The sequence below is a fragment of the Eumetopias jubatus genome, unplaced genomic scaffold (genome assembly GCF_037043125.1).
Source record: "Eumetopias jubatus isolate StellerSeaLion01/CBP00866 unplaced genomic scaffold, mEumJub1_p1.0 scaffold_13, whole genome shotgun sequence".
NCBI classification, from domain to species: Eukaryota; Metazoa; Chordata; class Mammalia; order Carnivora; family Otariidae; genus Eumetopias; species Eumetopias jubatus.
This window is the reverse complement of record NW_028274819.1, coordinates 50950513-50972446: the sequence shown is the minus strand read 5'-3', so window position 1 is coordinate 50972446 and position 21934 is coordinate 50950513. Positions and strand designations below refer to the sequence as shown.

The following is a 21934-nucleotide window of genomic DNA, read 5'->3' as shown; positions in this document are numbered from 1 at the left end:
AGTGCTCTGCCTCACAGAATTGCAGTGAACACGTACAGAGATAAAGCAGGCACACTGCTCAGCAGAGAGCCTGGTGTGGCAAAGGCTCAAGAGACGTGAACTCTTGTTACATGTGGACCCTCAGGCCTAGAGCTGGTCATCCCCAAGATCTTTCCTCACCCAGCCAACCCCTCTCTATGTCAGTGCCTTAGAGAAGCCCCTGCTGTCTGCCTTCTGTCTGGCTTCCCAGCCCTTGTGAGTAGGAAAGGCCAACTGCAGACATGTGACACTCAGCCTCAGGCTAGGCTTGGGCTCCCAGTGCCATCCCCACCCTAGAAGCCCGTGTCCACCACTCCTCTGTGCCCCCTGAGGTGTCCACAATGTATCAGATGCCTGGCAATCATCCCCCCCACCCCACGGCCCCCAGAGAATACAGCCGGACACTGGATACAAACTGCAGTTTATTAAGGCTCCAGAGTGAGAATTGGCACTTGGTTCTGTGCAGGGGCAGGGGTGTCAGTGGAACCCAAAGGAGCTGGGCCCAAATAGGTTGGAGGGACCTCCCCCATCCCCCTACCCCCCAATAAATAAAGTCTCAGCTCCACCTCAGAGTGCTGGTGCAGGGCAGGAAGCCCTCATTGAGGAGAACCCAGGGCTGCTGCCTCCTTCATATTTCTCCCCACATTGGACCTGGCCCCAGGTCAGTGCTCAACAGAGCCTCTGTGGCACTGTGCTCTGATGGGGCCGGGTGAGATGTGGGACCTGCCCCCACTGGAGGGGTTTAGGATGGGGAGCTGGCCTCCCCCGTGGTCAATCATGGTCCGAGGCTGCCCAGGGCAGGCTCAGATGGGGCCTGCATTGGGGACGCTGTGCGCATCCCAGGTCGGGGCCCAGCCTGGGCCACAGCTAGATGTGCAGCTCTGTGTCATCGGGTGGCTCCAGGCCGGACTCTGCGCTGAGTGCTGAGGCTGAGGGGCCCTGGGCCACCCCAAACGGCGAGACAACAGGTGAGCGAGCAGCCAGAGGAGACAGTGAGGGTGAGAAGCTGGGAGACATGGCAGCTGAGGATAGGGAGCCTTCGTGGCTGATGGGGGAGCGGTGAGAGGCTGGTGGGAAGATGGCCCGGGTTGCTGCCGTGGTGGCTGGCTTAGGGGGCACAGACTTGGCTCCTGGGTGGGCCACAGCAGTGATGAGGGGTGGTGGGTCAATACGGGGAGCCGGGGGACATGGCCGAGCTTCATCCTTGAGCCGGGCAATCTCTGTGAAGACACTGGCCAGTGGCTGGAACTGAGGGCACCAGCTCAGCAGGTAGTCCCAGTTATAGCTGCCACGGAGCTCCTCCTCACCAGCCACAATGGCTGTCAGTGCACCTGCCACACACGGCTTGCCATCTGCTGGGAAGCCATAGTCCCCGGTGGGTGCAGGGCTCAGGCCACAGCCCCCCAGGAAGGCTGTGGCAGGGGCTGGTGGGCCCTCTTCTCGGTACAGAGTGGCTCCTGCACCTGGCAGCAGCAGCCCTGCCTTGCGGCCCTTATACCAGGTGTCAGGGGCAGGTGGCTCGCAGGATGTGTCACTCAGTCCATCTGCATCCTGCTGGATGCCTGAGTCGGGGCCACGGGCAGCCAAGGAAGAAGCCACACTGGCCACACGCGGGAATTCATTGATCATGCGGATCTCGTCATCCTCTGCAGCCTCTGCTGAGCCTCGACCACTGGAGTGTGAAGGGTCCAAGGAGCCACCTCGGGGGTAGGGTCCTCCAGCTCCTGGCCCACCATAGCTGGGGAGAGTCTGGTGATAGAGGTGCTCTGAGGGTGGTGGGCTGGGTGGCTCTCGGCCTAGCTTTTGCAGAGAGCCACTGGCCAGGGGCGCTGCCTGTGACATCGGACCAGGTGCTGCCTCAGCCTTGCGGCTACGGGCCCGCACCAGCCCTAGGACCAGGGCTGCTAGTGCAAGCACCACTACAACTCCCAGGGAGGCCGCCACAGCCCCCACCAATAGCAGGTTGAGGTCGGGTGCCAGGCCTAGTGCAGTGTGGGTGATATCCACAGTCACGGGCACTGTGGCACTCCGGGAACCAGGCAGAGGCCCCCGTGCCACCACCTCCAGCCTCAGCTCCCGTGGTGCCTCACGCCGTGTCCGGCCTCCACTCCCAGAAGTGCCTGTTCCGCTGCCTGGTGCCCGGCTGTCCACTCGAAGGTACAGGGCACCTGTAGTCTGGTTGATACCAAAATAGGGGGAAGAGGTGGCAAGGGAATAGAGCACCAGGCCATCGGCACCTCCATCCTCATCTGTGGCCTGCACATGACCCAGGCTGTAGCCACGCCGGGCACCTTCTGGCACCTGGAAGTGGAAAGCCGGAGCCAGGAATACTGGGTCATACTCATCCTCCCCTGTCACCAGTACGGACACAGTGACTGAGGCTGAGAGATTCCCAGCATCCGCAGCACCCACCAGCAGCTGGAAGCTTCCTGTGTGCTCATAGTCAAAGGCCACTCGTGCCCGCAACTCCCCTGTTGAGCTGTTCAGTGCAAATACCTCACGGCCCTCAGGCCCTGGCCCGGCCTCCAACAGGCTGTAGCGGAGCCTCCCGAAAGCCCCAGCATCCCCATCAATCGCATGCAGAGTGGTCACAAGAGTGCCTGGAGGCTGGTTCTCTGCCAGGCTGGTGCTGAGCAAGCTCAGTGGGAAGACTGGGCCATGGTCATTCACATCCTGGACCTCGATGGTCACTGGTGCCAGAGCAAAGTGTGCCCCAGCAGGGTCGGCAGCCTGCACTACAAGCTGATGTCGAGCCTGGGTCTCACAGTCCAAGGGGCGGGCGAGTCGCAAGGCACCTGAGCTCTCATCCAGTTCAAAGAGCCCAGAAGGGTCGCCTGAGCTAAGGGTGAAACGCACAAGGCCATGAGGACCCGGGTCAGCGTCAGAGGCCTCCACATGTAGCAGCTCAGCTCCAACAGGTGTGTCCTCGGGAACTGCCATGCGGTAGGATGCTCGAGTGAAGACAGGGGGGTTGTCATTGACATCCAGCACAGTGACGGTGACAGGCACGGCTGAACTGCGAGAGGGCTGCCCCCGGTCAGCTGCAGCCACAGTTAAGTTGTACTGGGTTAGGCTTTCGAAGTCTAGAGGCTCAAGCAACACCAGGCAGCCCAGTGCCCGGGGGCCTAGTCCACTACCTTCCTCAGTCTCAGCCAGCCGGGGTTCCAGCTGGAAGACTCGGCCCCGGTTGCCACTGATGATGCTATAGTCCACGGTGGCATGGGTGCGGCTTCCATCGGCATCCGTGGCCTCCAGGGTGAGCAGGGTGGAACCAGGGGGCAGATCCTCAGTCACGGCCACACGGTAGTGCGGCAATGTGAAGCTGGGGGTGTGGTCATTCTGGTCCTGTAGCTGCACATGCACTGTGGCTCTTGCTGCCCGGCCTGGCATCCCATGATCTCGTGCTTCCAGCACCACGTCCACCACTCCTGGCCCCTCCTGGCCCAAGGCCACTGTCCCCACTGTTGTGAACAAAGTCCCTGAGATGAGAAGGGGATGGAGAGAAATATGCATTCAGCAGAGGCTGTAGGTGAGTAGAGGGGTGATCCTTTGGGGGCCTAAGAAATGGCCTTGGAAGTCAGACTCCAGGGAATGGCCTATGTGCTGGGAATTTATGGAATGGTCTCCAGGATTCATGAAACGGCTTCTAGACATGCGGTCAGGACAGGGCTTAAAACAGAGACAAAGGAGGGAAAATGTTCTCACTGGGTCAGAGATCCAGGAGTTAAGAATTCAGGCAAATTCTAGGAATGGAGTCAAAATATGGCCCGTCATGGTCAAAGATAAGGGGTCAGATCCTGGGAAGGACGTACCATTGTTGGAGTCAACACTGAAGCCCTCAGCAGGGGAAGCTAGGTGGTAGGAAATGTGACCATTGGCACCTGAATCCCGGTCAGTGGCAGAGACTGAGAGAATGGCACTGCCTGGAGGTGTGTGTTCAAGCAGTGTTACCTGAGGAGTGAGGACAAGTGTTTATGGCTGTTTCCCAGCTGCCCTATTGTCCTCTCAGCCTATGTTCTGGAGCTTGGTCCCATGAGCCCTGCTTGGCATCCATGCCAGCTTGAAGCCCATACTCAGTGTTCAAACTGCCCACCTTCCTCCATTTCTGGGCACAGAATGAAGAACCTGGACACAGTCCCTAGGACCTGGAAGGCTGGTTTGAGATGGGACCCTCCCATCCCCAGGGCTCCATCCTCAGGTCAGTTCCAACATCCAGCCCACCTCAGACACTTCTAGCCTTGCCACTTCCTTCCAACGTGAACAACCCCGGGCCCAGGTGTGGGGTCAGCTGGGGGCATCAGTACCTGGTAGAGGCTCTGCGAGAAAGCAGGTGCATTGTCATTGACATCCTCCACAAACACTGTGAGGTTAGCACGGCCCTCATGAGGCCCATCATGTGCCAGCAGCTGCAGGTGATAGCAGTCACGTTGCTCAAAGTCCACGGGGCCCGTGAGGGAGAGGCGGCCTCCATAGCGACCTACGCTGAAGGGATCCTGGGGTCCAGATGGGCTCAGCACATACCACAGCACCGGTCCTGAGTCCACATCATTCCCTGTTACCTGTGCAATCTCTGAGCCCAACAGTGCGTCTGCAATACATGGGACAAGTGTGTTTGGCATGGTCCAAGACACCCCTGGAGCCCCAGGGTGGGGTAAAGTGCTGCCCTACCACCCTCTCTACCTCACACTTTCCCGAGCCCTCACCTTCTGACACTCGGAGCTCCCAGGGCTGGGGGATGGTGGGGCGATTATCATTGGTGTCGATGACCATCACCGTCAGGGTAGCTGAGCCCACCAGGGCTGGGCTTCCTCTGTCTGTGGCCATCAGTACCAGCCTGGACACAAAGCACAATCAGAGGTGGGCCCTGGGGATAAGGGAGAACCCTGGGCAGGGCTAGGAGGACTCACGACAGACCGGGGGCCTGGGGGACTCAGGATGTGGCCTAGAGATTGAGAGGGATTCAGGGCAGGGCTTGAAACTGGATGGAGCCAGGATGGGGTCTTGGAACCTATAGGGCCAGGCCTTACCGTGTTTCAGCCCAGATCTCACGGTCCAGGATGGCTGTGGTAGTAATAGTGCCTGTGGCTGGGTCTACATGGAACAAACCCCGTGCTGGTTGGGATGCGGCCAGGCTGTAGGAGATCTGTCCACTGGGGCCTTGGTCCAGGTCATCTGCCTCCACCTGGTGGGAGGAGGAGGCTGCTGGCACTGGGCTGGCCACAGACAAGTCTAGCCAGCCCTGCCCCCCATCTTCCCATAACATCCCACACCTGCAGCAGGGGTCCCTCCAAGGGCCGGGACTCAGGCAGGAAGGCCACGTAGTGGGGCCGCAGGAAGCGGGGAGCATTGTCATTGGCATCTTGCAGGGTTAGGGTCAGCACGGAGAAGGCAAAGGCTCCCCCGCTCTCTGCTTGCAGCACCAGTCGCAGTCGTGGGCTGGCCTCGAAGTCCAGCCCCTCTGCTGAGCGAACTGTGATGGCTCCTGGGGAGAGGCAGAAAGCATCACAGACAGCCCTTGCTTGCCCTGGAGACTCCCTCTCTGATGCCCCTTCCTCAAAGGCAGCCCCTCCCCAACCAGGGCCTTCTCGGGCCCAAAGAGGAGCACCCCCAGGAGATTGTCCTCTCACAGAGCCCCTGCTCCTGCCCCTTACCTGTACTCGGCTGGATGGAAAATGTCCCTTTTTCATTCCCACTGAGAATGCTGTAGGTGATTGGTCCACTTGAGCCCCCTGCATGGACAGCCTTAGGGGAGACAATGGGAGTCCCTGCAGAGAGGATGGTATTGGTTGGACCATGAGCACTGAGGGAGTTTACCAGACATTTTTAGTGAGTAACCCCAGCCCATCCAGGGATACAAAGCTGGGAGGCATGGTTGAGGACCCACCTGGGGGTGCATTCTCACGGAGCATGGCTTCACTATTAGCCCGAGGAAAGCGGGGTCCACGCTCAGACTCCCCCTGCAGCCCAACAATGACCACACCAGTGGCAGAGCGAGCTGGACGGCCAAGGTCGGTGGCCACGACAAAGAGGACACGATCCCGGGGGCCGAGGGCTACAGGTGAGCGGGCCACACGTATTTCACCAGTGTAAGAGTCCACAGTGGTGCCAGGAGGTGGCGTGCCTGCCAGCCGGTATAGGATGGAAGCATTAGCACCAGCATCACGGTCTTCAGCTCGCAGAGTGGCCAGAGCCAGGGTCGGGGTGCTAAGGCTAGGGCCTGGGCGGGGCAGGCGCAGCCTCAGGGGACTGGTGGGGAAGGTGGGTGCATGGTCATTGACATCACGCACTGTGATGGTGACAGGTACCGTGGTGCTCAGGGGCCCAGCAGCTGCACCATCCACCGCACTCACAGAAAAGGCATAGCTGGGACACTGCTCTCTGTCTAGGGCTGTGGCTGTGCGTAATTCCCCAGAGACGGGCTCCAACAGGAAGGCTCCTGCTGCACCTGTACCCAGGTAGTAGGTCACACGGCCATTGGCCCCAGCATCAGGGTCATGAGCCTGTAGCTGCAGCAACAGGGTCCCTGCAGGTGCATCCTCAGGAACCTCCACAGTGTAGGCAGGCACAGGGAAGGCTGGGGCATGGTCATTGGCATCCAGCACTGTCACTGTCACAAGCAGAGTAGCACTGAGAGCTGGCTGGCCTCCATCCCGGGCCTCTATCCGCAGCTGGAATGCTGGCTCCACCTCTCGGTCTAGTGGCCTCATGGTGCCAAACTCCCCAGAAGCTAGGTCTAGGACAAAGGCTCCTGATGGGTCCCCATCTGCAGAGAAGTACATGTGCACATAGACAAAGATGTGTCAGCCCACGGGAGTGAGGGTGATATAGAGGCAACAGCAAATGGGAAGGGGTGGAAGAGAGAGAAACTGGGAGAAAGGAAGAGAGGAGAACCACAGATGGTAAAGGAAGATACTATAAAGCAGCTGTTCTCAAGAGTATGGGCTGGGGACTCCTTTCAGGGAGTATATAATCAAAACTAGTTTCATAGCAATACTAAAACATTATATGCCTTTTTAAATTCTTAGTATCTCACAAACGTAGAGTCGAAATGCTTCATGACAAATGATGACATCACTTGTATGGTAATGGAATGTGTGCTTACGAATTCTTACGTCTTCTAGAATATAGATAGAAAGTTTAGAGCATAAACATGTATTTTCTTTTTTTTTAAAGATTTTATTTATTTATTTGAGAGAATGCGAGAGAGAGAGAAAGTACAAGAGGGGGAGAAATCAGTGGGAGAAGCAGACTCCCTGCTAAGCAGGGAGCCCGATGTGGGACTTGATCCCAGGACTCCAGGATCACGACCTGAGCTGAAGGCAGTTGCCCAACCAACTGAGCCACCCAGGCACCCCCATAAACATGTATTTTCAAAGACTTATTCAATTTTTTGTTGCTGTTGTTGTTTTAAAGATTTTATTTATTTATTAGAGAGAGAGGGAACACAAGCAGGGGGAGCAGCAGGTAGAGGTAGAGGGAGAAGCCGGACCACTGAGCGAAGAGCTCGATGACGTGGGGCTCATGGGGTTCGATCCCAGGACCCCAGGATCATGACCTGAGCTGAAGGCAGACGCTTAACCAACTGAGCCACCCAGGCGCCCTGACTCATTCAGTTTTTACTGGCTTATTTTTAGTTACACCTGCTATAATCTTTGCAATCTCACTGCTGCCCAACAAACTATTTGAACCCCTAATATTTCTTTGTGGCTATGAAGAAATACAGTAAGCAGGATACTTCACTGGCTGTTTTACAATGGTGTTTTCAAGATTTTTCTCAGCTTTAATATCTAATATACTAAATATTGATGTAATGTGTTTATTATACATATGTATCTATATTACATGTTTGTTATAATATCATATTATTATATCAATAAATATTGATATCATATAAACAAAAACTCTTCAGAGTTCTCAAAAATTAAAAATACTAAGGGTTACTAAGACCAAAAAGTTTGAGAACAAGTGCTCCACAGGGAGAAACAAGAAAGAAAAAGAAGGGGTGCCTGGGTGGCTCAGTCGGTTAAGCGACTGCCTTCGGCTCAGGTCATGATCTCAGGGTCCTGGGATCGAACCCGGCTTCGGGCTCCCTGCTTGGCAGGAAGCCTGCTTCTCCTTCTCCCACTCCCCCTGCTTGTGTTCCCTCTCTCGCTGTCTCTCTCTCTGTCAAATAAATAAAATCTTAAAAAAAAAAAAGAAAGAAAAAGAAAAGAAACAGGAAATAACAACAGAGACACAGAGAGACATAAAGAGCTGAAGAGGCATAGAAAGAGACACTTAGAAACATATATGCATGATTGAAAAGGTAGAAGACCAAGAAAAGGGAAAGGAAACCCAGACACACTGAGGCTGTGGGTGCTAGATTAGCAGATGTGGGACATTTCTCACCCAGGATGCGGTACTGCAGCTGCCCATTGGCTCCCACGTCTGGGTCAGAGGCCCGCAGCACCGTAAGGGTCTGGGGGTCCTGGCCCTCTGGCACCTCCAGGGAGAGGTGGGCACTCCCAAAGGTTGGGGCATGGTCATTCTCATCCTCCACGGCCACTCGCACTGTGACATGGGTCAGCAGCGGGGGTGAGCCCCTGTCCCGGGCATACACTGTGGGGAAGCAAAATCAGTAAAATGTAGCCTGCTCCCATCCATGGATAAACCCACACCACACAGCGTTCACACATGTTCACCAGGTGCACATACGAACCAGAAAATGTCCATCTCTCCACACTCTGCAAGCACATGGGCGCCTGCACGTGTACATGCACACATAAATATACATGTCAGAAGACTTTTTTCCCCCCACTTCCCATACTAAGTGCAAGGAAGATGTATCTTGGATTAGTGGTAATGTGACAGAAAAGGCACTAAATAAGGTATCAAAAGGTGTGGGTTCAAGTCCCAGCTCTACCACTTCCAAGCTGTGTTAGCTTGCGTAAGTCACTTAACTTCTATGGTACTATCAACATGCTTTTCTGTTAGATGGCCACAGTATAATCTCGGGGAATCCTAAAGGACAGAGCCGTGGCATTATGTGTTTAAGAGTTTGTGTGATCACAATGGCAAGAGCCTAAAAGTCAGATCACCTTGCAATCTGCCCAACTCGTGCTTCCCAAAAAGGATCCAAAAACATAACAAGCTGTGCTATAATAGGTGGAAGCTTCTAGAGGGGAGTTTGGGGGTGCTGCTAATGTAACACTGGTGCTTACAACACCTCAAGGCTTTTGGGGGTCCTGTCAATGTGTACCTGTCAGGTTGATCTCCTCCTGCTCCTCCCGATCCAGGGCCCGAAGGGTCGTGAGAACTCCAGTGTCTGGGTCCAGGGAGAAGCTTTCGCCAGAGATGCCTCCATAAGTCACTTGCCCATTGGCCCCTGAGGAGGGGCGGCACGAAGGGAGATCAGAGGGTAAATATAGCCTTTCTTGTCCCGTGACCCTCTCCACTCATCCCCTCAGGTCTTACCCAGGTCTGGGTCGGTTGCCCGCAGAGTGAGCAGAGAAGTGCCAGGCGGGCTGTTCTCACGCAAGAGGACACTGTACTCCTGCTGCTGGAAAGCCGGTGCCTCGTCGTTGACGTCAGCGACACTGACAGTCAGGAGCTGCGTGGCTGAGCGCGGCGGGGAGCCGTGGTCTGCGGCCACCACCGTCAGTACGTGCTCAGCTCGCTGTTCCCGGTCCAGGGACCGCACCACGGACAGCGCTCCTAGGTGAGCGGTGGGGCAGGTTGGGAGGAAACCTCAACACTCTCTTCCCATCAGCGCCCTCCCTCGCCCCATCCTCCTCCGGGCTCAACTCACCGGTGCTGGAGTGTAGCCGGAAGTAGCCGTCCCCGCCCGCTGCCAAGCGATAGGACACGCGTGCGGCTTCGCCCAAGTCCGGGTCCCGGGCTACCACGTGCAGCGCCACAGGCCCGGGCGGCTGATCCTCGGGGATGCGCACACGCGAGGGCGAAGCGAAGACGGGCGCGTTGTCATTCTCATCCGTGACAAAGACGCGCGCGGAGACGCGCGCTGCGCGGCGGCGGCTGGCGTTGGCGGGCCGGTCGGAGGCTTCCACGAGCAGCAGCAGGGCGGGTGTGGTCTCCCGGTCCAGGCCTCGCGGAGCGCTGAGCGCCCCGGTGCGCGCGTCCAGGCGAAGCGCAGGCACGGGCGGCTCCTGGCGCAGCAGGCGGTAGCGCACGTCGCTGTTAGGGCCCGGGCCGTCGGCGTCCGACGCGCGGAAGGTGTACAGCGTCGCGCCAGGATCCGGGTTCTCCGGCAGCGCCAGCGCCAGCGGATCGCGCGCGAAGACCGGCGCGTGCTCGTTCTCGTCCTGCACGCGCACCTGCACGCGCAGCAGCCGCGCCCCCGCGCCTCCCGGGCCCTCAGCGCGCACAGTGAGAGCGCGCCACGCCGGGCCCGCCTCGAAGTCCAGGGGCCGCGCCAGGTACAAGCGCCCTGAGGCCGCGTCCAGCGCGAAGGTGCCCTCCGGGTCGGCGCCGCCCACCAACGTGTAGGTGAGTGCGCCCACCCCAGCTGGCTCTGGCGACGCCACCGAGCCCAACAGGGAGCCCGGCTGCAGCCCTTCGGCCGCTGTCACGGTCAACACGACGGGCACTGGAGCCGCTGGGTCTGGCTCTGAGGGATCTGGTGGGGGCTCAGCAGAGCGAACTGAGGGAAGCACCTGTTGTGGACCGAGGAGGAAGGACAGAATCAGTGGGACCCGTGTAAAAGGGGTCTGGGCTGGTCGACTGGGTAGCTGAAAGGGTAGTCAGAGTAGCCCGACTAGAGGGCATAAGGACTCTGTGAAGGTGTAGCCCATAGCGGTGGCCAAAGAGAAGTAGACAGATTTAAGGAAGGGCAGCCGTACCTGCACCAGCAGCTGGAGGCTGGAGCTCCGAGGGGGGCTGCCTTGGTCATGAGCGCTCAAAGTCAGCACGTAGTGTGGCCGCTCTGCTCGGATCAGGGGTGCTGCAGTGAGCAGCTCCCCCGAGTGAGGGTGAAGGGAGAAGAGCTCTGAGCCAGGACCTGGGAACAGGTAGAGGAAGGAGGGTGAGAGCTCGGCAGGTCATGCCATCACCACCAACTCCCTTCTCTCCACACCACCCCCCATACCAGTTAGTGTGTACAGGATGGTGCCGTTCTCCCCCTCATCTGGATCCTTGGCCTGCAGAGTCGTCACCAGTGTCCCTGGAGGCACTCGATCTGGTACCTGTGGGGACACACAGCTCACCTACAGCTGTGTCTTTCTTGTTCCTGAGTTATCTCAGGGTCAAGTTCCCCTCACTTGAATGCAGGCAGAGCCCCTTTCTTGCTCTCACACCTGTTCCAAGAGCCAGTCTCTCTTACCTATACCTACAGCTCTGTGGGGAGCCCCCACTGCCTCTCACACTTTTTCAGGGCAGGGTCCTGCCACTTCACATACCTGTATAGGGAGGCCCCCGCCAGCAGCCCCGGAAGCTTGCAGGAAGCTGGGGCTGTTGTCGTTGAGGTCGAGTACTGCGATGTGCACGGTGCCTGTGGTACTACGGGGTGGGCTCCCCCCATCCTGCACCTGCACCAGGAGCTGGTAGCTGCTCTGCCGCTCTCGGTCCAGGGTTTGGAGTGTGGTCATTTCTCCTGGGAGTGCAGGAGAGATCATGTATGGGGTAGCTAGGGATATACAGCCTGAGGCCTGCAGCTAAGAAGCTGGGGTTTAGGGAGTGTGGGAGGGAATGCCAGGGTGAAAGTCCAGGCTCAGTCCTGGTCCTCATGGCAGGGGTCTGGGGATTCTGTCTGGGTATTCACCAGTCTGAGGATGAGGCTATGAGGTCTCAGAATTTGGGCCCCAGTGCTCACCAGTCTGGGGGTGGATGCGGAAGGCCTTGCTGTCTTCTGACAGTGGTCGCAGGCTGTAGGTCAGACGTCCATTGGGTCCTGAGTCTCGGTCAGTGGCAAAGACCCGGCCCACGCTGGTCCCTGGGGGCTGGTTCTCAGCCACAGCCAGGAAGGTGGGCTCCTCAGACAAGCGGGGACTGTGGTCATTCTGGTTGAGGATGCTGACCCTCACGGTGGCTGTGCCTGTCTGCTGCCCCAGCTCAGCTTTGGACCCAGACACTGCCATTACCTTCAGCGTGTACAACTCTGGGGCCTCACGGTCCAGTGCTGCTCGCACCCACAGCCAACCACTCTGTGGTTCCAGGCCAAAGGGGTTACTTGGCCCATCTGCTGCAAGATGGTAGGTGATGGGGCCCCCATCTGGTGCTTGAGCTTGCACTTGCAGGAACTTAGTTCCAGGGGTAGTGCCTGAGGGCAGGTCCACACGGTAGGTAGGGCTGTCAAAATGAGGAGCCAGCCCACGGGTCCCCAAATCCTGTACCACCACTCGTAGTCGAAAGTGGCTGGTGCGGGGTGGGGAGCCTCCATCTCGGGCCTCCAACTCCAGCTCATGGGCTGGCCCCCCTGGGGGCCCCAGAGGTCCCATAAGCCGTACATGGCCTGTAGTGGGGTCTACAGTGAAGGCCCCACCACCCCCAGCAAGCAGGGTAAAGGTGACTCGACTGTTAACACCTGCATCAGGGTCCAGAGCCCGAAGTGTATAGATGGGGGTCCCTGGGGCAGTGTTTGGTGGCAGCAACACTGTGTCTTCAGGTGCAGGGAAGGCAGGGGAGTTGTCATTCACATCATCCAGCAGCACACGCACCCGAGCTACAGCAAAAGCCGGGGGCACTCCACTGCCTGCCCGCACCTCCAGCTCCAGCACTGGTCCCAGCAGCTCCCGGTCCAGAGGGCGAAGTGTTTGTAACAGCCCTGAGGCCCCATCTAAGGAGAAGAGTCCTCGGGGATCCCCGCCTGATAGGGCAAGGGTCACAGACCCCAAGCGACCTAGGGGAAGGAGAGGGGAATCAAGAAAGAGATGGGGGCACCTATTGAGTTGGGGCCTAGACTCTGATCTCAAGGAGGGCTAAGCACCATCCACACCTGTGTGGTAATTTCAAACTATTAAGGAGAGGGGCAGGTGGTGGCAGAGACACTGGGTAGCACTACGGTGATATTTTATGTGCCTGGGGATGAAGCAGAGTGCCTGCACTGTGCCCAGGGGTGTGTTGGGGATTTGAACCTGCATGTTTTGTACTGGGGCTACCTATGGTGTGATACTCTAGGGTTCTTTGAGATGGGTTATGTTGGGGTGGCCGGGTAGAGCACCAAATGGGTATAATAATAAATGATACCTGGTGGATTGTGTGCCCGGACTATGCCCACACTGGTGCCTGGTGCCACATCCTCTGGTACAGAAAAGACATACTGTAGTTGCTCAAATACTGGTGGCACAGGGGCTCCAGGCACAATGCTGACGTTGACTCGGGCACTGGGCTCTGCCTGCAGGCCACCTCCATCCTGAGCCCCAATCTCCAGCTGCACCACAGAGTTGGCCCATCTGGCCAAGGGCCAGGCTACTGTCAACAGCCCTGGGAGAAGGGACAGAAGCAGAGATGTATAAGGAAACAGCATAGAGGTAGAAAGGTTATGGGAAGGGGGGCAGTACTTCATTTAAGTAGGTGGGAAGAGGGGTCTGGGGACAAGCCCTGAGAATGGGAGGATCCTCACCTGAGTGCTCATCCAAGGCAAAGAGTGGGGGGTTATTGCCAGCCAGGATGTGGTAGGAGAGTTGCCCGTGAGGCCCCTGATCAGGGTCATGGGCACGCACCCTCAGTACAGCTGTGCCTGGTGTACTGTGCACACTCAGACTGGCAGCATACTCCCGTGGATAAAACTGCGGTGGGTTGTCATTCTCGTCTGACACAAACACCTTCACATATACCATGGACTTGAGGCCTCCCTAGGGAGACAGGCAGCCATAAGACAGATGGGCGTTGTGTGGCTCTGGTGAATGCCCTATCCCAACACCCCAGCCGGCCCACGGTCTGCCCACTCACCCCATCCACAGCCGTCACTGTGAAGTCGAAGCTTGAGGGTCCCTGATCTCGGTCCAGGGTCCGGGTTGTGCACACATCACCACTGTGGGCATCGATGCGGAACGGGGGAGACCCTGAGGTGCCAAGTCCAGCACCCAAGGAATAGGAGAGGAGGCCAAATGGACCACTGTCTGCATCTGTGGCTGTCACCTAGGGAGAGGCTGGGGTGAGTGATGCCCCATCGTTTTGACAGAAGAGCCAGAGCTAAGTGGCAGTTAGGAGGGGCAGGCCCTGGGCCAGCTGGGTGCCAGAGTCTCTGGATGGTGGACACTGAGAGGGGACCAGTAGGAGGTGGGCCAAAACCCAAACTCACCACCTCAGACCTCACCACCTGGTTTAGGTTCCTGTGAGCTTCTGGTCACAACATTTTTGTCAGCTGGTCAATAGGTCAATACATAAACCCTGTTTTATGTGTGTTTCTGTTTAAAGACATCTAATGTAATATATATTGTTGATTCATTAACATTGAATCCACAGCCGATGGCACTATAAATCGTATCTGAATGAAGCTTATCTAACACATATATTGTCTTCATAAGGCACATCACAGCCCTCCTGTGCTTAGGAACACTAGGCAGCATTTTAGTACTACACTTAGGGACCATATTAAAGAGCAAAATCACCAAACAAAAGGGACAAAAATGTGAAAAACGTGGCACTAAATAGACTGCAGAAAGGACCCTTGTTTACAGTATGAGCTGAAACATGAAGGCAGAGCATTGCCTGGAATGTGCACATCAGTCCACTTGAATTTTTCATCATTCTGCACATGTCCCGGAATGACTGCAAAAGCTCCATGAGTATTGATTCGGGGGTTACAAATACATTTTAGAGAGTTGGCAAATTTACAAATACAGAATCCGCACATGATGAGGACCACCTGCACTGACAGAGGAGCGTGCTTGGGGCTGTGACTGCAAATTCCAGGTGGGCCACAGGTGGGGTTAGTGACCATCACCAAGTCTCATAATCACTCTGAGCAGAGAACTAGATGACCAATGGAATTACTGGTACTGATGTTCTAGCCCTGCTTTTTCCTGAGTCTGGCCATTCCGGAGCTGGGTCTGATTGATTTTGGGATCTAATCACTGGAGTGATCAGGGTCTGCTCTGTGAATTTATGGATGTGGCTCATGCACCTGTGGCGTTCCTTGCCTCTCAAGCCAACCTCACTGGAAGTGAGGGAGAATGGCAAGTCTGTGGGTTGTCAAGGTCATTAAGTCCAGGGGGCTCCTCAAAACTAAGAAGTAGGGGAAGGATTTCCTGGTTAATTCTTGGGTATCCCCCAGACTGGCTCAGGAAAAGTTGAACTATCGGACACCAGTGTCAGGAGCCTCTGAACATTTCAGAACCAGAGCAGAGGAGACATCATTCCGAAAGCTTCTGAGTCTAGGGCAGGGCCAGGCACACAGCAGTTACTCTATGTGTATTTGTTGAATAAGTGGATATTCTGATTACCCTGACAACAAAACCTTCCTTCAAACTACATTTTATACGTTGGGTGCACATTAGGCCCCTGACAGTGTGTTAGCTGGTGTTGACTGCTGTAGATTGTGACAAAGTACTCTCTGTGGATACAGGGGTCCGAGGGTCATGTCATGCTGTGAGAGGAGGCTGGAGAGTTCCCTCTTCTTGGCCAGAAAATGTTCCTCAGAGAGAAGGCTAGCCAAGGACTTCTAATTGTTGCCCAGGCCCTTGACAGAAGTGATTTGTGGCACTGTTTACCCTCCAGAGAGACACTAAGACCCTGCCATGGCTGAACCCTGGAAACAGATCCTGCTCCAACTCTTTACTATGGCTGTGGGCCCAGATATCCCAGGAGACAAACATCCCCCCACATCAATCCAGGCAGGCTGCAGCACAGCTGCGGCACCATCTCCAGAAGCTGTTAAAGACCTTTGCCCTCTGACTTGCTGCAGGAAGAAAGCAATAAATAGTGGTCAGGGGAAGTTGTCAGGAAGTGACCCCAAAAGGCGTAGGGGCCAGTGACTGGAAATGACCAAGGCAGAAGTGAATTTCCCGCCCTGTGCAGCTCCTGCTAGAGGTTCCACTGCAAATGCACAGTCTCCCTTTCCAGCAGGCTCTCAGCCCTGCTGCCCAGGCCAACCTTGGTCAGCTCCCTCTCCCACTCATCTCTCTCCTTTTGTCCCCACCCACCCCTAGCTCTCATCGAATGCACTATTTCAGGGAGAAAATAAAGACCCTTATCTGTGAATTTTCTAAAGTTCCTACCAGGCCACAAACTTACTGCATCCACCCCGTCCCGACCTCCTTCCCAGGTGTCTCCTGCTTCTCCCGCTGCCAAACCCCTCCACGGATTCCTCCGCCTCCCTTTCCCCTGCCTGTTCTCATACACTGTTGCTCCCTGGAATCTCTCCTTGGCCTCGTTCACTCTGCATGCTCCCTCTGGACCACTGAGGGATCCACTTCCGTGGCTTTGACCACTGTCTGCACTTTGACCTAGACCACTCCTCTGAGCTCCAAACCTGTACATCCAGATGCCTGCTCAACATCTCCAATTGGATGTCCCACAGGCACCTTAAATCCAACCTGTCCAAAACTAAACTCATGATCATTCCAACCCCCTCTAATGACTCTTCCATCCACACAGTTGCTGAAGCCAGAAATCTGTTCTTCCCTTTTCCTCTCCCGGTATATCAATCAACTGGAGACTAAGTAAATCCTCACTATCTCTCCTATTTGTCTATTCCTCTCCATCACCATTATCACTGTCCTGATTTAGGCCTGAGTCGTCTCTCCCCTGGACTATTGTGATTCCTTTCTCATAGGTGTCTGACCCTCCAATCTGTCCTCTACCCCAGGATTTCTGATCCTTGGTAGGACTGACAGTTTGGACCAGATAATTCTTTGTTGTGGTGCTGTCATGTGCATTATGGGATGTTTGACAGCATCCCTGGCCCCTGTGCACTAGATGCCAGTAGCATCCCACCAGTTGTGACTATCAGAAGTCTCTAGACATTGCCTAATGTCCCCTCCAGAGGGCAAAATCACTCCCAGTCCTGAACCACTACTGACTACCAAAAGCATCTTTTGAGAAAGCAAATATGATCATATTACCCTTCTACTAGAAAATCTTTAACGTTCTCTAAAGAGAAGTGCTCAAACGCCTTGGCTTGGCTTGACTCCTCACTGTGTGACCTACCTGCACATCTCACCTCCCACTCTCCCACTGCACACCTTGAACTCCAGACACAGACACTGAGCCACTTACAGCCCTGCACAAATCAGGCTCTCCCACTGCTCTGTGCCTGGAGCCCCCCTACCCACCCTCTGGCCCCGTCACAAACTCCTGCTCAGCCTGTGAGTCTCAGCTTAAGGGTCACCTCTTTGGGGATGGCTATCTGTACCTCACATAAGTCCCCATTATTGAAGTTTTTTTTATTGCAGTACAACTATTTTTTAGTACAAGAATCTCCCCTCTAGACTATAAACTCCATGAAGCAGGGGGTAATGACTCATTCATTACTGTATTCTTTGTCCCTAAGACAATGACTAGCACTTGGTAGATACTTGATAAATGTATACTGAATGAATCCAATATTAAGACTTCTAACAGGTATGAACACCACAGTGGGCATTTTTACTCCTACTTCCCTATAGTTACTAAGAGTAAAAACTCCAGGAAACCCCCTGGAGAGTTACTCTCTTTCTTCAAGCACTAGTGAGGAAGAAATTTGGAAGCCATCACCCATTGGTCCTGGGCCAAGAGGGAGAGTAAACACATGGGAGAGTGGGTGGGAGCTGGACAGCAGCAGGCAGGCAAATACCCTAGCCAGAAGGCAAGGCGTCAACTGGGCCCAGGCACTGCCTAAAGTCTAGGCCAACGGACAGCCCCTGAAAAGATGCTCAGGGGTCTGGTGGACTTCTGAGATGTAAAGACCTTAAGCACTAGTCTCCTAAAAGGCCTCCCTACCTCCTGTTTTCTGTCCTGCATCCATACTCCATGATGCAGCCAAAGCAATCTTCCCAAAAGACATACCAGATTTGCCCAGAGCCCCTCATTGAGCCCACTGTGATTTTTTTTAATTATCTTTTTTTAAAAAAAGATTTATTTATTTGACAGAGAAGAGAGAGAGAGCGGGCACAAGCAGGGGAGTGGGAGAGAGAAGCAGGCTCCCCGCGGAGTAGGGAGCCCAATGTGGAGCTTGATCCCAGGACCCTGGATCATGACCAGAGCCGACGACAGACGCTTAACCGACTGAGCCACCCAGGCACCCCAGCCCCCTGTGATTTTTAAGACAAAGCAGTGGTTCACAACTGGGAGTGATTTTGTCCTCTGGAGGGGATATTAGGCAATGTCTAGACCAGCTTGTAAATCTGGTCCGTTTCTACTATTTTGTCTCAGCTCTCTGCAGTTCTTAGCAGCACAGTTCAGGCCAATCTGAACAATGCAGTCACCTGAACACATCATGGGGTTCTGCAGCTCTGTCTGAAGGCCTGGAATCCCCATCCATATACTCTATATAATCCATCTGGCAAAGTCTCATTGGTTCTTCAAAGGTGCCCTCCTCCGGACTCCCACAGCACCTCATATGCCATCCGATGCAGCACTAGTTACTGGTGTGTCTCCCTGTCTAGACTGGGACCTGCCTGGGAACAAGACCGTGTCCTTTCTTTGTTCCCTGGGACAGGCACAGTGCCAAGCTCATAGTGGGTAAGTTAATTCTTGAATATATCACTTACCCACTGATCTAATCCATCCTTCACCCTTAAAGCAAGTTAGCTTCCCCAAAAAACAATCTGTAGAAAGGAGGGAGGGATGAATAGGTAGAGCACAGAGGATTTTTAGGATGGTGAAACTACTCTGTATAATACCATAATGCATGTCATTATATATATCCATTATACATTTGTCCAAACCTATACAATGTACAACATCAGGAGTGAACCCTAATGTAAACTATTTTTGGGGGTTTGGGGTGATTATGTGTCAATGTAGTTTCATCAGCTGAAACAAATGAACCACTCTGGTGGGGATGCTGATAATGTGGGAGGGGCGTACATGAATGGGGACAGGGGATATATGGGAAATCTTTGTCCTCAACTCAATTTTGCTGTGAATCTAAAACTTTTCAAAAAACATAGCCTTTAAAAAACAAAAACAAAAATGAGGCAATCTGATCATGCCCTTTTCTGGCTCAAAGAAGTTCAGTGACCTCCTTTGCCTTCCAAGTAAAGACCTAACCCCCTTAAAGCTTGGTGTCCAAGAACTTCTGTAATCTGACCTCAGCCTGACTCTTCAATTTCATGCCCCCTCTGTCTCCTCCAGGCACTCTGTGGCTCCCAGAGTCTGTCCAGGGCTCCCACCTCCTCCTCAGAGAGGCCTTCCTGCTCTGGACATGGCATCTCACTAATAGTTCTTATTATCTCTCATCCTTGTACCTGAGCACAAATGTCTCATCAAGGCTCAGCTCCATGGAGGGAGATGGGGGTTTCTTCTAGCAGAGCCGAGCAATGGATGAAGGCTCCGTAAATGCTGGCATCTCTCTTGGAGAGCAGGAGCCACATGGGTGCAGAGAATCTCCATCTCTGCCTTTCAAACAGCTTTGAGATTCTGTAGAGTCTCTCTCCCTTCTTGACACCACAGGACACTTTTTCCTCTAGATCCAATCTTAATTCCCTCAACTGCCTTACCTGGCCCACCTCTTGCACCCTGCTTTCTCATCTTGTCATGAGCCCTCACCCTCTGTACAGACTTTGGAGCTCATGGGATAGGATCAAACCCTCTGACATAAGTCACCATAAACAGATACACCTGCAAGGTTTGGTTTCTGTTCTGAAGTCCCCTGTGACCCTTTAATTTACTCCTGCCCACAGCAGCATCCCGCTGTGTGCAGGACTTACCCACCTGCAGGAAGCAGGTTCCAGGCTGGGTGCCCTCAGGCAGTGAGGCATTGTAGAAAGTTCTCTGGAACTGGGGCTCATTATCATTCACATCTTGCAGGGCCACACTGACTGTGGCAGACGAGGCAAGAGGAGGCAAGCCCCCATCTGTGGCCACCACAATCAGCTGTGGCTGAGGTTCCAATTCATAGTCCAGCGAGGCAGCCGTGGTAATGATGCCTGAAGTGGGGTCGATGGAGAACCAGCGGGTGTGGGCACCAGGGGCCAGGCTATAGGTGACCTGACCATTACTGCCCTGGTCAGGATCCCGGGCCATCACTCGCACCACGAAGCTGCCAGGCAGTGCAACTTCAGGAAGGGGCTCAGGTCTGTAGAGCTGACGGTCAAAGGTAGGCGCATTGTCATTGACATCAGTGACATGTAGCACAAAGGTAGCCTCAGCCCGCAGTGGGGGTGAGCCTGAGTCTGTGGCAGTAACCCGCAAGTTATAAGCATCCCGCTCCTCCCGATCCAGCTGCCGAGCCACGCACACCAAGTAAATGACACTGTCCTGAGTGCTGAGGGCAAAATGGCCCTCTCCACCCTCTAGGGAAACGTTGACATGAGCAAAGTCACCATCATCTGGGTCTGACACAGAGATGCGAGCAACAAGCTGTCCAGGTGGGGCAGCCTCGGACACTCGCGGGGAGCCATCTGCACTCAGGAAGATGACAGTCATGGAGGGCTGATTGTCGTTGGCATCTCGCACGTTCACAGTCACAAAGGCTGAGCCCAGCTCAGGGTGAGCCCCACCGTCCCACGCCTGCACCACCAGTTCATGGACCCGCCGTTGCTCAAAGTCCAGTGGCCGCTCCAGCCGCAGCAGTCCTGTGTGTGCGTCAATGGAGAAGGGCCCATCACCCTCACTCTGCCTCCGGTTGATCTCATAGGTCACAGCTCCATTGGCACCAGCATCGGCATCAGATGCATACACCTGCAAGACAGGACTGCCAGGGGCCAGGCTCTCAGACACCACAGCGTGATAGCGGCTCTGATTGAAAGCTGGGGCATGGTCATTGATGTCCAGCAATGTCACATCCAGCAGGGCCTGGGCCCTCCGCGGGGGTGAACCACCGTCGTAGGCCTCCAGTTGCAGCATGTAGTGTGAGCGGTTCTCTCGGTCCAGCTCCCCAGTAACTACCAGTTCTGGCACGGGAGCCCCATCTGGACCAGGACGTGTCTCCAGCTGGAAGGTCTCTCCAGCCCCATCACCAGACAGCGCATAGCCCTGGGTTCCTAGGCGGCCAGCATCTGCGTCACGAGCAGGCTCCAACGGGTAGCGGGTACCGAGAGCTGTATGCTCGGGAATCTGCAGGGCAGCCCGAGCCTGTGGGAAAGCCGGAGCATGGTCATTGATGTCAGCCACTCGCACAGTCACTTCTACGGTGGCACCATCAGGAGTGACTGCAGTGAATCGGTAGCGATCTCGCCGCTCACGGTCCAAGACGCGGGCTGTACGGACAACTCCGCTGTGCTCATCGATGGCCAGGTCTGTGCCCACCCCACTGCCCTCTTGGGCGGAGATGAAGTACATGGGAGGCGCTGCCGTGCCTGGAGGGAGCCCTGCACTGATGTCCCCAATCAGGGTGCCTGCTGGCTGCTCCTCATCAATCTGTAGGTCCAAGCTCCCGGCCTGACCCCAGGCACCTGACACCCCAGCCCCTAGCAGTAGCAGCAGCAGCAGCGGTAGCAGGGGGAGGGGCCTGCAGCTCTGCATGCCAGTGCAGGAAGGCGCAATGCCTGCCTCCTTCTGCATGACAGGGGCAGTCCAGTTATGACTTGGGTTCCAGCTCCGGCCCAGGCTCCAGGCCCAGCTTGATCTCAGGCTTTGGATCAGGTCCAGCTTGGGCCCTGGCTCCAGCTCAGTCTCCCTGACCTGGGAGAAAAGCAGAAGGAAAAATGTCATGATGGTGGTGGGGGGGGGAGGAGAGTGGAATCAATGGTCCAGGGAGACTGGAATCTAAGCCACAGTAAGACTCCAGCATGTTCAGCCCCTCCATAGGGCATTTGTGCTGCCATATATCCATCTCAGACCCAAGAAGCTCCTGCTTCAGAACTCCTCAGGACCCATTCCAGTCTTTCCCTGGCAG

The 21934-nt window shown here is 55.3% G+C and overlaps 1 protein-coding gene across 1 annotated transcript; it reads right to left on the bottom strand.

The window, feature by feature from the left end:
* Positions 1-427: 427 nt before the first annotated feature.
* On the bottom strand, positions 428-21689 carry DCHS1 (dachsous cadherin-related 1). The gene is made up of 20 exons (XM_028116966.2): positions 19810-21689; positions 13903-14091; positions 13574-13805; positions 13198-13434; positions 11825-12850; positions 11412-11605; positions 11102-11198; positions 10857-11014; positions 9806-10670; positions 9472-9711; positions 9257-9382; positions 8407-8616; positions 5903-6781; positions 5670-5783; positions 5289-5500; positions 5046-5200; positions 4722-4852; positions 4323-4606; positions 3831-3969; positions 428-3497 (listed from the first exon to the last, which is right to left on the bottom strand). The coding sequence occupies exons 1-20, from the start codon at positions 21598-21600 to the stop codon at positions 886-888; spliced, it is 9891 nt and encodes a 3296-aa protein (XP_027972767.2). The 5' UTR covers positions 21601-21689; the 3' UTR covers positions 428-885.
* Positions 21690-21934: the final 245 nt, after the last annotated feature.

Excerpts from the sequence above, each read along its gene's own strand:
- DCHS1 (XM_028116966.2), bottom strand. The coding sequence starts at position 21,600 with ATGCAGAAGGAGGCAGGCATTGCGCCTTCCTGCACTGGCATGCAGAGC. Across the intron at positions 5,501-5,669 it reads TTCCATCCAGCCGAGTACAG|GAGCCATCACAGTTCGCTCA; the intron begins GTAAGGGGCAGG and ends GCCTCTCCCCAG. Across the intron at positions 4,853-5,045 it reads GAGATCTGGGCTGAAACACG|GCTGGTACTGATGGCCACAG; the intron begins GTAAGGCCTGGC and ends CTTTGTGTCCAG.